This window comes from Pseudophryne corroboree, unplaced genomic scaffold (assembly GCF_028390025.1).
Source record: "Pseudophryne corroboree isolate aPseCor3 unplaced genomic scaffold, aPseCor3.hap2 scaffold_501, whole genome shotgun sequence".
NCBI classification, from domain to species: Eukaryota; Metazoa; Chordata; class Amphibia; order Anura; family Myobatrachidae; genus Pseudophryne; species Pseudophryne corroboree.
The window spans coordinates 47,817-66,480 of record NW_026970107.1 but is presented as its reverse complement, the minus strand read 5'-3'; the positions used below and the strand labels follow the sequence as shown (position 1 = coordinate 66,480).

The 18,664-nt window shown below is 50.9% G+C and overlaps 1 protein-coding gene across 1 annotated transcript in view; it reads right to left on the bottom strand.

Annotated features, from left to right (window-relative positions):
• The window catches only part of LOC135030565 (heat shock 70 kDa protein 12A), a 251,484-nt gene that overhangs the window by 211,512 nt on the left and 21,308 nt on the right, over positions 1 to 18,664 (bottom strand). Inside the window, exons 2-3 of the mRNA XM_063953943.1 lie at positions 10,828 to 10,932; positions 10,044 to 10,160 (exon numbers count right to left, since the gene is read on the bottom strand). Of these exons, the coding sequence (XP_063810013.1) occupies positions 10,044 to 10,160; positions 10,828 to 10,932 (222 nt within the window). The remainder of the gene's footprint in view (positions 1 to 10,043; positions 10,161 to 10,827; positions 10,933 to 18,664) is intronic.

Genomic DNA, 18,664 nt, shown 5'->3' with positions numbered 1-18,664 from the left:
CAGGCGGGAGGCGTTCCGGGGCGTCAACTGACGTTTTCCAGGCGTGATGAGGCGAACGCAGGCGTGTCCAGGCATTTGGAGGGCAGATGTCTGACGTCACAGCCGGGACCTTCATCGCTGGGTCCGTCGCACAGGGTAAGTATGTCCAGGGCTGGTCTTGTTTTGCAGGAAACTTTTTTAGCCTAGCAGAGCTGCACAAGCGATCACTGCCCTGCTATGCAGAAATACACTCCCCCATAGGCGGGGATTAGTGATCGCACCCTGCTATACTATAATACACTCCCCCATAGGCGGGGACTAGTGATCGCACCCTGCTATACTATAATACACTCCCCCATAGGCGGGGACTAGTGATCGCACCCTGCTATACTATAATACACTCCCCCATAGGCGGGGACTAGTGATCGCACCCTGCTATACTATATACACTCCCCCATAGGCGGGGACTAGTGATCGCACCCTGCTATACTATAATACACTCCCCCATAGGCGGGGACTAGTGATCGCACCCTGCTATACAGAAATACACTCCCCCATAGGCGGGGATTAGTGATCGCACCCTGCTATACAGAAATACACTCCCCCATAGGCGGGGATTAGTGATCGCACCCTGCTATACAGAAATACACTCCCCCATAGGCGGAGATTAGTGATCGCACCCTGCTATGCAGAAATACACTCCCCCATAGGCGGGGATTAGTGATCGCACCCTGCTATACAGAAATACACTCCCCCATAGGCGGAGATTAGTGATCGCACCCTGCTATGCAGAAATACACTCCCCCATAGGCGGGGATTAGTGATCGCACCCTGCTATACAGAAATACACTCCCCCATAGGCGGAGATTAGTGATCGCACCCTGCTATACTATAATACACTCCCCCATAGGCGGGGATTAGTGATCGCACCCTGCTATACTATAATACACTCCCCCATAGGCGGGGACTAGTGATCGCACCCTGCTATACTATAATACACTCCCCCATAGGCGGGGACTAGTGATCGCACCCTGCTATACTATAATACACTCCCCCATAGGCGGGGACTAGTGATCGCACCCTGCTATACTATATACACTCCCCCATAGGCGGGGACTAGTGATCGCACCCTGCTATACTATAATACACTCCCCCATAGGCGGGGACTAGTGATCGCACCCTGCTATACAGAAATACACTCCCCCATAGGCGGGGATTAGTGATCGCACCCTGCTATACAGAAATACACTCCCCCATAGGCGGGGATTAGTGATCGCACCCTGCTATACAGAAATACACTCCCCCATAGGCGGAGATTAGTGATCGCACCCTGCTATGCAGAAATACACTCCCCCATAGGCGGGGATTAGTGATCGCACCCTGCTATACAGAAATACACTCCCCCATAGGCGGAGATTAGTGATCGCACCCTGCTATGCAGAAATACACTCCCCCATAGGCGGGGATTAGTGATCGCACCCTGCTATACAGAAATACACTCCCCCATAGGCGGAGATTAGTGATCGCACCCTGCTATACTATAATACACTCCCCCATAGGCGGGGATTAGTGATCGCACCCTGCTATACTATAATACACTCCCCCATAGGCGGGGACTAGTGATCGCACCCTGCTATACTATAATACACTCCCCCATAGGCGGGGACTAGTGATCGCACCCTGCTATACTATAATACACTCCCCCATAGGCGGGGACTAGTGATCGCACCCTGCTATACTATAATACACTCCCCCATAGGCGGAGATTAGTGATCACAGCCCTGCTATACAGAAATACACTCCCCCATAGGCGGGGACTAGTGATCGCACCCTGCTATACAGAAATACACTCCCCCATAGGCGGGGACTAGTGATCGCACCCTGCTATACAGAAATACACTCCCCCATAGGCGGGGACTAGTGATCGCACCCTGCTATACAGAAATACACTCCCCCATAGGCGGGGATTAGTGATCGCACCCTGCTATACTATAATACACTCCCCCATAGGCGGGGACTAGTGATCGCACCCTGCTATACTATAATACACTCCCCCATAGGCGGGGACTAGTGATCGCACCCTGCTATACAGAAATACACTCCCCCATAGGCGGGGACTAGTGATCGCACCCTGCTATACTATAATACACTCCCCCATAGGCGGGGATTAGTGATCGCACCCTGCTATACTATAATACACTCCCCCATAGGCGGGGACTAGTGATCGCACCCTGCTATACTATAATACACTCCCCCATAGGCGGGGACTAGTGATCGCACCCTGCTATACTATAATACACTCCCCCATAGGCGGGGACTAGTGATCGCACCCTGCTATACTATAATACACTCCCCCATAGGCGGAGATTAGTGATCGCACCCTGCTATACTATAATACACTCCCCCATAGGCGGGGATTAGTGATCGCACCCTGCTATACTATAATACACTCCCCCATAGGCGGGGACTAGTGATCGCACCCTGCTATACTATAATACACTCCCCCATAGGCGGGGACTAGTGATCGCACCCTGCTATACTATAATACACTCCCCCATAGGCGGGGATTAGTGATCGCACCCTGCTATACTATAATACACTCCCCCATAGGTGAGGATTAGTGATCGCACCCTGCTATACAGATATACACTCCCCCATAGGCGGGGATTAGTGATCGCAGCCCTGCTATGCAGATATACACTCCCCCATAGGCGGGGATTAGTGATCGCACCCTGCTATGCAGATATACACTCCCCCATAGGCGGCGTCTAGTTGATCGCACCAGCAGCAAAAAGTTGCTACATGCGATCAACTCAGAATGACCCCCAATGTCCGGTGTCAGTCTGTAAGCGTGTAAGATCAGAGATATATGATGCATACATGCATTGCAGGTAGAGAGGTGTAATATATGTAAATTATGCATATAATAAATGCTACAGATGGGTCCTCCATTATCTTGACTGTTTCTGCGCCTAGACGGAGGTTTAGTCACGCCTAGGCGATAGTTTAGGTTGCTGAGTTTATCACGGACAGGCGCGTTGAGGTGCGGCTGGATACTCAGCATGCAATACACATCTCCACCACTGGGTGGCTAATGCTCTAAGTATAATGGAGAGAGATAAAATCTCCTCCCTAAGTTCCTGGATGCCAAATCACCGTCCTTAGTATCTCTGTACAGTATGTTCTACTTGTGTACTAATTAGCACGAACAGCTTGTAACGTACAGTGGCAAGATTAATCTTTCTATGTATAACGGTTAGAGATAAAAGCTCCTCATAAGTTCCTGGATGCCAAATCACTGTCCTTAGTATCTCTGTACAGTATGTTCTACTAGTGTACTAATTAGCACGAACAGCTTGTAACGTACAACACAGATTCTCTAACGCTGACGATCTGCAGTACTGTGTTGCTCAAACAGTTAGTTGCGTCAGAATACACTAATTTATATTTACTGGTATGTCTATAGGTTCTCATTACCGCTGTGTATTTCAGATAGCGAATGAGTCGCTCCTACAGATTTACCCCGATTTGTGTGAAACCTATGTGCACCCTTCCTTTGAATGTTTACACAGAACAAATAATAATAATAAAGTCAATGTCACGGGAACACACAAAAAAAAAAGATTGGCACTTTGGGAATCAAACTCTCAGCATGGCAGACGGGAGCCTTCATCGCTAGCCCACAACACTGCATGGAAGATTCACAAGCTCATGTGTAAAAGTACTGCAAAGAGCGATTCCTTCCCATTGGGGTTTGTTTATGCCGTTAGGGGACTCAGACGCTCATTATATGCCCCCAGCAGTGCTGCCAGATACACATTATATGCCCCCAGCAGTGCTGCCAGATACACATTATATGCCCCCAGCAGTGCTGCCAGATACACATTATATGCCCCCAGCAGTGCTGCCAGATACACATTATATGCCCCCAGCAGTGCTGCCAGATACACATTATATGCCCCCAGCAGTGCTGCCAGATACACATTATATGCCCCCAGCAGTGCTGCCAGATACACATTATATGCCCCCAGCAGTGCTGCCAGATAAACATTATATGCCCCCACAGTGTTACCAGATACACATTATTTGCCGCCCCCCACAGTGCTGCCAGATACACATTATATGTCCCCACAGTGTTACCAGATACACATTATATACCCCCACAGTGCTGCCAGGTACACATTATATGCCCCCACAGTGCTGCCATGTACACATTATATGCCCCCACAGTGCTGCCAGTTACACATTATATGTCCACACAGTGCTGCCAGATACACATTATATGCCCCCCACAGTGCTGCCAGATACACATTATATGTCCCCAGTGTTACCAGGTACACATTATATGCCCCCACAGTGTTGCCAGATACACATTATATGTCCCCACAGTGTTACCAGATACACATTATTTGCCCCCCCACAGTGCTGCCAGATACACATTATATGTCCCCACAGTGTTACCAGATACACATTATTTGCCCCCCACAGTGCTGCCAGATACACATTATATGTCCCCACAGTGTTACCAGATACACATTATATACCCCCACAGTGCTGCCAGTTACACATTATATGCCCCCACAGTGCTGCCAGGTACACATTATATGTCCACACAGTGCTGCCAGATACACATTATATGCCCCCCACAGTGCTGCCAGATACACATTATATGTCCCCACAGTGTTACCAGGTACACATTATTTGCCCCCCACAGTGCTGCCAGGTACACATTATTTGCCCCCCACAGTGCTGCCAGGTACACATTATATGCCCCCCACAGTGCTGCCAGGTACACATTATATGCCCCCACAGTGCTGCCAGGTACACATTATATGCCCCCACAGTGCTGCCAGGTACACATTATATGCCCCCACAGTGCTGCCAGGTACACATTATATGCCACCACAGTGCTGCCAGATACACATTATATGTCCCCACAGTGTTACCAGATACACATTATATGCCCCCCACAGTGCTGCCAGATACACATTATATGTCCCCACAGTGCTGCCAGATACACATTATATGTCCCCACAGTGTTACCAGATACACATTATTTGCGTCCCCACAGTGCTGCCAGATACACATTATATGTCCCCACAGTGTTACCAGATACACATTATATGCCCCCACAGTGCTGCCACATACACATTATATGTCCCCACAGTGTTACCAGATACACATTATATGTCCCCACAGTGTTACCAGATACACATTATATGTCCCCACAGTGTTACCAGATACACATTATATGTCCCCACAGTGTTACCAGATACACATTATATGTCCCCACAGTGCTGCCAGATACACATTATATGCCCCCACAGTGCTGCCAGATACACATTATATGCCCCCACAGTGCTGCCAGATACACATTATATGCCCCCACAGTGCTGCCAGGTACACATTATATGCCCCCACAGTGCTGCCAGGTACACATTATATGCCCCCACAGTGCTGCCAGATACACATTATATACCCCCATAGTGCTGCCAGATACACATTATATGCCCCCACAGTGCTGCCAGATACACATTATATACCCCCACAGCAGTGCTGCCAGATACACATTATATGCCCACACAGTGCTGCCAGATACACATTATATACCCCCACAGTGCTGCCAGATACACATTATATGCCCCCATAGTGCTGCCAGATACACATTATATGTCCCCACAGTGTTACCAGATACACATTATTTGCCCCCCCACAGTGTTGCCAGATACACATTATATGTCCCCACAGTGTTACCAGATACACATTATATGCCCCCACAGTGCTGCCAGATACACATTATATGTCCCCACAGTGCTGCCAGATACACATTATATGTCCCCACAGTGTTACCAGATACACATTATTTGCCCCCCCCCACAGTGTTGCCAGATACACATTATATGTCCCCACAGTGTTACCAGATACACATTATATGCCCCCACAGTGCTGCCAGATACACATTATATGCCCCCACAGTGCTGCCAGGTACACATTATATGCCCCCCACAGTGCTGCCAGGTACACATTATTTGCCCCCCCACAGTGCTGCCAGATACACATTATATGTCCCCACAGTGTTACCAGATACACATTATATACCCCCACAGTGCTGCCAGGTACACATTATATGCCCCCACAGTGCTGCCAGGTACACATTATATGTCCACACAGTGCTGCCAGATACACATTATATGCCCCCCACAGTGCTGCCAGATACACATTATATGTCCCCACAGTGTTACCAGATACACATTATATACCCCCACAGTGCTGCCAGGTACACATTATATGCCCCCACAGTGCTGCCAGGTACACATTATATGCCCCCCACAGTGCTGCCAGATACACATTATATGTCCCCACAGTGTTACCAGGTACACATTATTTGCCCCCACAGTGCTGCCAGGTACACATTATTTGCCCACCACAGTGCTGCCAGATACACATTATATGCCCCCACAGTGCTGCCAGATACACATTATATGCCCCCCACAGTGCTGCCAGGTACACATTATATGCCCCCACAGTGCTGCCAGGTACACATTATATGCCCCCACAGTGCTGCCAGATACACATTATATACCCCCACAGCAGTGCTGCCAGATACACATTATATGCCCCCACAGTGCTGCCAGATACACATTATATGTCCCCACAGTGTTACCAGATACACATTATTTGCGTCCCCACAGTGCTGCCAGATACACATTATATGTCCCCACAGTGTTACCAGATACACATTATATGCCCCCACAGTGCTGCCACATACACATTATATGTCCCCACAGTGTTACCAGATACACATTATATGTCCCCACAGTGTTGCCAGATACACATTATATGCCCCCACAGTGTTACCAGATACACATTATATGCCCCCACAGTGCTGCCAGATACACATTATATGTCCCCACAGTGTTACCAGATACACATTATATGCCCCCACAGTGCTGCCAGATACACATTATATGCCCCCACAGTGCTGCCAGATACACATTATATACCCCCACAGTGCTGCCAGGTACACATTATATGCCCCCACAGTGCTGCCAGGTACACATTATATGCCCCCACAGTGCTGCCAGGTACACATTATATGCCCCCACAGTGCTGCCAGATACACATTATATGCCCCCAGCAGTGTTTCCAGATACACATTATATACCCCCATAGTGCTGCCAGATACACATTATATGCCCCCACAGTGCTGCCAGATACACATTATATACCCCCACAGCAGTGCTGCCAGATACACATTATATGCCCACACAGTGCTGCCAGATACACATTATATACCCCCACAGTGCTGCCAGATACACATTATATGCCCCCACAGTGCTGCCAGATACACATTATATGCCCCCACAGTGCTGCCAGGTACACATTATATACCCCCACAGTGCTGCCAGATACACATTATATGCCCCCAGCAGTGTTTCCAGATACACATTATATACCCCCATAGTGCTGCCAGATACACATTATATGCCCCCACAGTGCTGCCAGATACACATTATATACCCCCACAGCAGGGCTGCCAGATACACATTATATGCCCACACAGTGCTGCCAGGTACACATTATATGCCCCCACAGTGCTGCCAGGTACACATTATATGCCCCCACAGTGCTGCCAGGTACACATTATATGCTCCCACAGTGCTGCCAGGTACACATTATATGCCCCCACAGTGCTGCCAGGTACACATTATATGCCCCCACAGTGCTGCCAGGTACACATTATATGCCCCCACAGTGCTGCCAGGTACACATTATATGCCCCCACAGTGCTGCCAGGTACACATTATATGCCCCCACAGTGCTGCCAGGTACACATTATATGCCCCCACAGTGCTGCCAGGTACACATTATATGCCCCCACAGCAATGCTGCTAGATACACATTATATGCCCCCACAGTGCTGCCAGGTACACATTATATGCCCCCACAGTGCTGCCAGGTACACATTATATGCCCCCACAGTGCTGCCAGGTACACATTATATGCTCCCACAGTGCTGCCAGGTACACATTATATGCCCCCACAGTGCTGCCAGGTACACATTATATGCCCCCACAGTGCTGCCAGGTACACATTATATGCCCCCACAGTGCTGCCAGGTACACATTATATGCCCCCACAGTGCTGCCAGGTACACATTATATGCCCCCACAGTGCTGCCAGGTACACATTTTATGCCCCCACAGTGCTGCCAGGTACACATTATATGCCCCCACAGTGCTGCCAGGTACACATTATATGCCCCCACAGTGCTGCCAGGTACACATTATATGCCCCCACAGTGCTGCCAGGTACACATTATATGCCCCCACAGTGCTGCCAGGTACACATTATATGCCCCCACAGTGCTGCCAGGTACACATTATATGCCCCCACAGTGCTGCCAGGTACACATTATATGCCCCCACAGTGCTGCCAGGTACACATTATATGCCCCCACAGTGCTGCCAGGTACACATTATATGCCCCCACAGTGCTGCCAGGTACACATTATATGCCCCCACAGTGCTGCCAGGTACACATTATATGCCCCCACAGTGCTGCCAGGTACACATTATATGCCCCCACAGTGCTGCCAGGTACACATTATATGCCCCCACAGTGCTGCCAGGTACACATTATATGCCCCCACAGTGCTGCCAGGTACACATTATATGCCCCCACAGTGCTGCCAGGTACACATTATATGCCCCCACAGTGCTGCCAGGTACACATTATATGCCCCCACAGTGCTGCCAGGTACACATTATATGCCCCCACAGTGCTGCCAGGTACACATTATATGCCCCCACAGTGCTGCCAGGTACACATTATATGCCCCCACAGTGCTGCCAGGTACACATTATATGCCCCCACAGTGCTGCCAGGTACACATTATATGCCCCCACAGTGCTGCCAGGTACACATTATATGCCCCCACAGTGCTGCCAGGTACACATTATATGCCCCCACAGTGCTGCCAGGTACACATTATATGCCCCCACAGTGCTGCCAGGTACACATTATATGCCCCCACAGTGCTGCCAGGTACACATTATATGCCCGCACAGTGCTGCCAGGTACACATTATATGCCCCCACAGTGCTGCCAGGTACACATTATATGCCCCCACAGTGCTGCCAGGTACACATTATATGCCCCCACAGTGCTGCCAGGTACACATTATATGCCCCCACAGTGCTGCCAGGTACACATTATATGCCCCCACAGTGCTGCCAGGTACACATTATATGCCCCCACAGTGCTGCCAGGTACACATTATATGCCCCCACAGTGCTGCCAGGTACACATTATATGCCCCCACAGTGCTGCCAGGTACACATTATATGCCCCCACAGTGCTGCCAGGTACACATTATATGCCCCCACAGTGCTGCCAGGTACACATTGCAGAACTACTTACAAGTGAAAATGCTGTAGCCTAGAACACCTATGAGGGGGTGAAGGACTGAATTCATGGAGACTCCGCGGAGCTGCAGTAAAGATGGCTACCGTGATGATCCTCCCTGGTGTCTCCCTTTATAGATTCTTATACACAGGAGGGCTGGGTTTGTCTGTGCGGGAGAGGCAACCCCAGTCCTCCTGTCTCACCAGATCATCAGCAGACCAGCCTATAGTCTGCACGCAGAGGAGGGGAAGTTAGCTGTCAGTCACCATGTAGCGCGGCTGACAGTAATGGACGTGGAGTGTCAGTGCGGCGGGGTGCAGCGGTCTGCAAAGGCAGTGTGCCTGAGAGACAGCGGGCTGCGGGGCTGAGTGTCAGCGCAGTGGGGTGTAGCGGTCTGCAAAGGCAGTGTGCCTGAGAGAGAGCGGGCTGCGGGGCTGAGTGTCAGCGCGGTGGGGTGCGGCGATCAGTAATAAACAAGCAGGGTAGGCTGCAGTCCGGTGGAAATGTGAGCACGGGCTGCAATTGGCCCCCGGGCCAGACTTTGGACATGCCTGGTGTAAGAGATATGCAGTGTAAGTCATATTCAGCAACTAACAATACAATTTATTTTTCTTCATATCTGACATATTGCAATATATTAAGAGACAAAAGATTACCTTGTAAGCGGCTTGTCTCATGAATTGCTTTGCCTGCTGTTTCCAGATGGCTGGAACAGTAATGACCCATCTCACCTCGCTGTTATCCATCTCTGATCCCGTCTGGTCACTCAGCTCCTGCAACACAAGTGATAACAGCTTGGATGATCACACAACAAACAATGGCCCCTTGTATACTAGTACCCCAGGGACACAGTGCTGTTACTGCAGTATTACCCGCACGGCCTGTATCAGAGCCACACGCCATGTGCATGCTATGCCAGTGTCCACATATATCAGTGACTCAGAGCCACACGCCATGTGCATGCTATGCCAGTGTCCACATATATCAGTGACTCAGAGCCACACGCCATGTGCATGCTATGCCAGTGTCCACATATATGAGTGATTTATTTGGATGCACAAAAATCCCTGAAAACCCCCATGGTGCATGCAGTACAGAGTGATCAGAGAACTCTACTGGCTTTTTCCTCTGGAGGCCGTGTCTAACATAAAACCTATCTATCCTAGGCTGACCATATTATCCCTCTAACCTGGGACACTCATGAATTACACAGGTTCTGGGGCTGGCTGACGGACAGTCAGACACCTGAGGGACGGAACAGTCAGACACCTGAGGGACGGAACAGTCAGACACCTGAGGGACGGAACAGTCAGACACCTGAGGGACGGAACAGTCAGACACCTGAGGGACGGAACAGTCAGACACCTGAGGGACGGAACAGTCAGACACCTGAGGGACGGAACAGTCAGACACCTGAGGCAATGGTCTGCTCCCTCTTACCTTTAGAGCCTGTTCTTTGAAGTACTGGAGGGCATAGGCGAAGATCTCCAGGGCTTTCACTTTCTTCCCGTTTGCAGCTATAAGATCTGTTTCCATAGACAGGTCCTACGTGGGGGAGAGAATACAGTTATTTAAAACACTAGGATATATTAGTCCTATAGTTACACCGTATGGGCCTGATGAAGAGTTGGATGTACAATGGACCCGATACTCACAAAAGCAGAGCTGTGTGTGACTCAGCAGGGTCAGGGCGTACTCACACTCACCCTATTCTAGGTGCAGAATATACAACTTCTTACTGACATGTCCCTTACTGATCTTTGCAGAATTCCACCCCTGTTGCTGCTCTGCATTCATAAAGGCCGATATGACCGTAATGTCTGCAGTTCCGTATGCTCATTCTCTAAGCACGCAGAGAGGGAATTTACACAACGAGGCTTATACTGTACATCAGAACGCAGAGAGGGAATTTACACAACGAGGCTTATACTGTACATCAGAACGCAGAGAGGGAATTTACACAACGAGGCTTATACTGTACATCAGAACGCAGAGAGGGAATTTACACAACGAGGCTTATACTGTACATCAGAACGCAGAGAGGGAATTTACACAACGAGGCTTATACTGTACATCAGAACGCAGAGAGGGAATTTACACAACGAGGCTTATACTGTACATCAGAACGCAGAGAGGGAATTTACACAACGAGGCTTATACTGTACATCAGAACGCAGAGAGGGAATTTACACAACGAGGCTTATACTGTACATCAGAACGCAGAGAGGGAATTTACACAACGAGGCTTATACTGTACATCAGAACGCTATCGCTCCTATGATAAACACACAGGGTAAGGGAGCAAATGATAATCGTCTGATCACAGCAACAATGAACCATTCCAACTGGCTGGGAAAATCACACAGGATTAGTGTTTCTTTTCAGTGTAAAAGGACCCCCCCCTCACCCTCACTCAAACCCCCCTCTCCCCCTCACCAATCCCTGCCCACCAGTATGTGCTCATCAGTCCCTGCTACCAATCCATACCCGCAGGTCCCTGCATGCCAGTCTGTGCTTGTCATTACCTACCCACCAGTATGTGCTCATCAGTCCCTGCTACCAATCCATACCCGCAGGTCCCTGCATGCCAGTCTGTGCTTGTCATTACCTACCCACCAGTATGTGCTCATCAGTCCCTGCCACCAATCCATACCCGCAGGTCCCTGCATGCCAATCTGTGCCTGTTATTACCTACCCACCATTAAGTGCTCATCAGTCCCTGCCACCAATCCATACCCATAGGTCACTGCATGCTGGTCTGTGCCTGTCAATCCCTGCCCACCAGTATGTGCTCATCAGTCCCTGCCACCAATCCATACCAACAGGTCCCTGCATGCCAATCTGTGCCTGTCAGTACCTGCCCACCAGTATGTGCTTATCAGTCCCTGCCACCAATCCATACCCACAGGTTCCTGCATGCTGGTCTGTGCCTGTCAATCCCTGCCCACCAGTATGTGCTCATCAGTCCCTGCCACCAATCCATACCCACAGGTCCCTGCATGCCAATCTGTGCCTGTCAGTACCTGCCCACCAGTATGTGCTCATCAGCCCCTGCCACCAATCCATACCCACAGGTCCCTGCATGCCGGTCTGTGCCTGTCAATCCCTGCCCACCAGTAAGTGCTCATCAGTCCCTGCCACCAATCCATACCAACAGGTCCCTGCATGCCAATCTGTGCCTGTCAGTACCTGCCCACCAGTATGTGCTCATCAGTCCCTGCCACCAATCCATACCCGCAGGTCCCTGCATGCCAGTCTGTGCCTGTCAATCCCTGTCCACCAGTATGTGCTCATCAGTCCCTGCCAACAATTCATACCCACAGGTCCCAGCATGCAAGTCTGTGCCTGTCAGTACCTGCCCACCAGTATGTGCTCATCAGTCCCTGCCACCAATCCATACCCGCAGGTCCCTGCATGCCAGTCTGTGCCTGTCAATCCCTGTCCACCAGTATGTGCTCATCAGTCCCTGCCACCAATCCATACCCGCAGGTCCCTGCATGATAATCTGTGCCTGTCAGTACCTGCCCACCAGTATGTGCTCATCAGTCCCTGCCACCAATCCATACCCGCAGGTCCCTGCATGCCAATTTGCACCTGTCATTACCTACCCACCAGTATGTGCTCATCAGTCCCTGACACCAATCCATACCCACAGGTCCCTGCATGCCGGTCTGTGCCTGCCAGTACCTGCCCACCAGTATGTGCTCATCAGTCCCTGCCACCAATCCATACCCGCAGGTCCCTGCATGCCAATCTGTGCCTGTCATTACCTACCCACCAGTATGTGCTCATCAGTCCCTGCCACCAATCCATACCTGCAGGTCCCTGCATGCCGGTTTGTGCCTGTCAGTACCTGCCCACCAGTATGTGCTCATCAGTCCCTGCCACCAATCCATACCCGCAGGTCCCTGCATGCCAATCTGTGCCTGTCAATCCCTGCCCACCAGTATGTGCTCATCAGTCCCTGCCACCAATCCATACCCACAGGTCCCTGCATGCCGGTCTGTGCCTGTCATTACCTACCCACCAGTATGTGCTCATCAGTCCCTGCCACCAATCCATACCCACAGGTCCCTGCATGCCGGTCTGTGCCTGTCAATCCCTTCCCACCAGTATGTGCTCATCAGTACCTGCCACCAATCCATACCTGCAGGTCCCTGCATGCCGGTCTGTGCCTGTCAGTACCTGCCCACCAGTATGTGCTCATCAGTCCCTGCCACCAATCCATACCCACAGGTCCCTGCATGCCAGTCTGTGCCTGTCAGTACCTGCCCACCAGTATGTGCTCATCAGTCCCTGCCACCAATCCATACCCGCAGGTCCCTGCATGCCAGTCTGTGCCTGTCAGTACCTGCCCACCAGTATGTGCTCATCAGTCCCTGCCACCAATCCATACCCGCAGGTCCCTGCATGCCAGTCTGTGCCTGTCAATCCCTGTCCACCAGTATGTGCTCATCAGTCCCTGCCACCAATCCATACCCGCAGGTCCCTGCATGATAATCTGTGCCTGTCAGTACCTGCCCACCAGTATGTGCTCATCAGTCCCTGCCACCAATCCATACCCGCAGGTCCCTGCATGCCAATTTGTACCTGTCATTACCTACCCACCAGTATGTGCTCATCAGTCCCTGCCACCAATCCATACCCACAGGTCCCTGCATGCCGGTCTGTGCCTGTCAGTACCTGCCCACCAGTATGTGCTTATCAGTCCCTGCCACCAATCCATACCCGCAGGTCCCTGCATGCCAATCTGTGCCTGTCATTACCTACCCACCAGTATGTGCTCATCAGTCCCTGCCACCAATCCATACCCGCAGGTCCCTGCATGCCAATCTGTGCCTGTCAGTCCCTGCCCACCAGTATGTGCTCATCAGTCCCTGCCACCAATCCATACCCGCAGGTCCCTGCATGCCAATCTGTGCCTGTCAGTACCTGCCCACCAGTATGTGCTCATCAGTCCCTGCCACCAATCTATACCCGCAGGTCCCTGCATGCCAATCTGTGCCTGTCAATCCCTGCCCACCAGTATGTGCTCATCAGTCCCTGCCACCAATCCATACCCACAGGTCCCTGCATGCCGGTCTGTGCCTGTCATTACCTACCCACCAGTATGTGCTCATCAGTCCCTGCCACCAATCCATACCCACAGGTCCCTGCATGCCGGTCTATGCCTGTCATTACCTACCCACCAGTATGTGCTCATCCGTCCCTGCCACCAATCCATACCCGCAGGTCCCTGCATGCCAATCTGTGCCTGTCAGTACCTGCCCACCAGTATGTGACCATCAGTCCCTGCCACCAATCCATACCCACAGGTCCCTGCATGCCGGTCTGTGCCTGTCAATCCCTGCCCACCAGTATGTGCTCATCAGTCCCTGCCACCAATCCATACCCACAGGTCCCTGCATGCCGGTCTGTGCCTGTCAATCCCTTCCCACCAGTATGTGCTCATCAGTCCCTGCCACCAATCCATACCTGCAGGTCCCTGCATGCCGGTCTGTGCCTGTCAGTACCTGCCCACCAGTATGTGCTCATCAGTCCCTGCCACCAATCCATACCCACAGGTCCCTGCATGCCAGTCTGTGCCTGTCAGTACCTGCCCACCAGTATGTGCTCATCAGTCCCTGCCACCAATCCATACCCACAGGTCCCTGCATGCCAATCTGTGCCTGTCAATCCCTGCCCACCAGTATGTGACCATCAGTCCCTGCCACCAATCCATACCCACAGGTCCCTGCATGCCGGTCTGTGCCTGTCAATCCCTGCCCACCAGTATGTGCTCATCAGTCCCTGCCACCAATCCATACCCACAGGTCCCTGCATGCCGGTCTGTGCCTGTCAATCCCTTCCCACCAGTATGTGCTCATCAGTCCCTGCCACCAATCCATACCTGCAGGTCCCTGCATGCCGGTCTGTGCCTGTCAGTACCTGACCACCAGTATGTGCTCATCAGTCCCTGCCACCAATTCATACCCACAGGTCCCTGCATGCCGGTCTGTGCCTGTCAGTACCTGCCCACCAGTATGTGCTCATCAGTCCCTGCCACCAATCCATACCCACAGGTCCCTGCATGCCGGTCTGTGCCTGTCAGTACCTGCCCACCAGTATGTGCTCATCAGTCCCTGCCACCATTCCATACCCACAGGTCCCTGCATGCCGGTCTGTGCCTGTCAATCCCTGCCCACCAGTATGTGCTCATCAGTCCCTGCCACCAATCCATACCCACAGGTCCCTGCATGCCGGTCTGTGCCTGTCAATCCCTTCCCACCAGTATGTGCTCATCAGTCCCTGCCACCAATCCATACCTGCAGGTCCCTGCATGCCGGTCTGTGCCTGTCATTACCTGCCCACCAGTATGTGCTCATCAGTCCCTGCCACCATTCCATACCCACAGGTCCCTGCATGCCGGTCTGTGCCTGTCAATCCCTGCCCACCAGTATGTGCTCATCAGTCCCTGCCACCAATCCATACCCACAGGTCCCTGCATGCCAATCTGTGCCTGTCAATCCCTGCCCACCAGTATGTGCTCATCAGTCCCTGACACCAATCCATACCCGCAGGTCCCTGCATGCCGGTCTGTGCCTGTCAGTACCTGCCCACCAGTATGTGCTCATCAGTCCCTGCCACCAATTCATACCCACAGGTCCCTGCATGCCGGTCTGGGCCTGTCAGTACCTGCCCACCAGTATGTGCTCATCAGTCCCTGCCACCAATCCATGCCCACAGGTCCCTGCATGCCGGTCTGTGCCTGTCGGTACCTGCCCACCAGTATGTGCTCATCAGTCCCTGCCACCATTCCATACCCACAGGTCCCTGCATGCCGGTCTGTGCCTGTCAGTACCTGCCCACTGGTTTGTGCTCTTTAGTCCCTGCTGGTCCTTGCTCCTGGGGAACCTACCCTACACTGGACTAAGTGGTCTATTTACTAAGCCTTAGCTGTAGATAAAGTCAACGGAGACAAAGTACCAGCCAATCCGCTCCTGACATGTCACAGGCTGGGTTTGAAAAATGACAGGAGCCGATTGGCTGGTACTTTATCTCCGTTGACTAAGCGACAAAGCAGCGGAACAAACATACGGCAGTTTATGGCACATCTATGAAACATTGCCGCACAGCAGTGGCAGATATAGAATTATCCTTGGGCTTTCCCACCAGCCCTTATGTTGGATATTAAAAAGTACATGCACAGTCTAACAAATCAAACACCTCAGCAACAGGGACTGCTGCCTCTGTGGGACTGCTGCCTCTGTGGGACTGCTGGCTCTGTGGGACTGCTGCCTCTGTGTGGGACTGCTGCCTCTGTGTGGGACTGCTGCCTCTGTGTGGGACTGCTGCCTCTGTGTGGGACTGCTGCCTCTGTGGGACTGCTGCCTCTGTGTGGGACTGCTGCCTCTGTGTGGGACTGCTGCCTCTGTGGCTGAAGTTTGGACCATTACAAAACAAGCTAGCAAGGAGCTTAAGGCAGCTAACTGTTGGTAACCCTCTTTGAAGTTGGAAGAAGTCATTCCCTCATCCAATTCCTCACCCTCATCAGCGTCATCATCACCACACAATATTACTCATCCTTGCTGGAGTTCACTATTGAAAAAAATCTCTGTACTTTGACATTATTGGCGGGAAAGGGTCTCCCTGATGGAACTTGTAGTACATTTTGAAGAAGATCAGCTTTTCCACATTTGAGGAAGTAGCCTCCTACACTGATCACTGGCATAATTCCCGGCTGTGGTAAACCTCTTTCCACGTACACATTGGAGGGTGGACAGCTTAAGAACACCAAAGCAAGTTTTGTACAAGGGGATCCACATAGCCTTTTATTTTCTCCCAGTAGTCAAAGGGACTACTGTCTAATCTGCGTATTTGTACACTGTCATTAAAATAATCCTCCTTAATTCTATGAATGGTTACCGTATCAAATTGAGTCATGGTAGAGGTGTCACTAATGTTGGGCAATTCTTTGAGATCTGACCAGATATAACAAATGTGGTGTCACTCTGGTGCACAGAGTTGACTCATCCTCATCACCAGTGGGTCTCTTGGGAAACCTAATTTTTTTCCCTGGCAGCAGCAGTTGCAGGAGATACTGGGAGAGACGCCATCATATCATGTGCCTCTTGAGCTGCCAACTTGCTCAACAGGAGCTTTTTGCATCTCTTAAGATCTGTGTCAATTGGAAAGAAAGACATGTAGTGATCCAATTTCAAGATGTTGATAACCTTTTGGTGAAGTGAATAAAGAACTTGACAAACAAGTCTGACCTACTTAGTAGAATCACTTTGTTTCATCTCCTCCTTCAATTTCTCTAGCTGCTTTTCCAAAAGTCTAATTAGAGGAATGACCTGACTCAAACTAGGCGTGTCTGAACTCACAGGTGACTACTTCAAATGGTTTCAGCACCTTGCACTGTGCTGGACTAAGGCTTGCCACATGAAAGGACGGTCCTTCTCTGCTGTATCTTCTTCTTTCTCTGAAGTTTGGAGGGAAATACAAGAGCTCTCAGGAAGTCTATTTGCTCCCTTTCTGGCTTCAGGGGTCATCATCCAGTTTCCCTCATCTCAGAGACATACAGGTTCTTATAGATATATATATGTGTTCTGCGCTTAAAATAATGAAAGCAGCTCAAGGTGTTATATGAAAAAAACGAGCGCTATGTGTTATCGGTGGCACCTGTAAAAAAATGTGGTTAGTTATTTAATAAACAACTTGTTCCAGCTCTTTCTGTGAGCATCTTTGCGGTTGTAATACAGGTATGTCCGGGGATCTTGGGAACCTAACTTTCCCTAACTTACCAATGGCCAGAGGATTCCTCAGCCTAGATGTTATCAGGCGGCTGTCCGTGGCTTTCTTTGTTGTAATCGCGGCTCCCACCGCTGCGTCCAGCGGGGGAGAGGTGAAGCAGGGAAGCTGGATCTTGAAAAAGTGCTATGGACAGCGTGTAACATGGTGGTGGATAAGCGGTAATTCAGAGGAGAAATCTAGACTGCCGCACTGCAGAACCGGCGGACATGGACTGACGTCACATCCAGCTTCCCGGCTTCACCTCTCCCCACTGGACACAGTTAGGTTCCCAAGATCCCCGGACATACCTGCATTACAGCCGCACAGATGTTCACAGAAAGAGCTGGAACAAGGTTATTAAATGACTAACCACATTATTTACAGGTGCCACCGATAACACATAGCGCTCGTTTTTCATATTACAGGTGTTTATGCCAACATCTTCCTGGGTAAGAAACTGGATGGCTTGTTCTGGCCTCATTTCATGTGCTAAACAGGTACA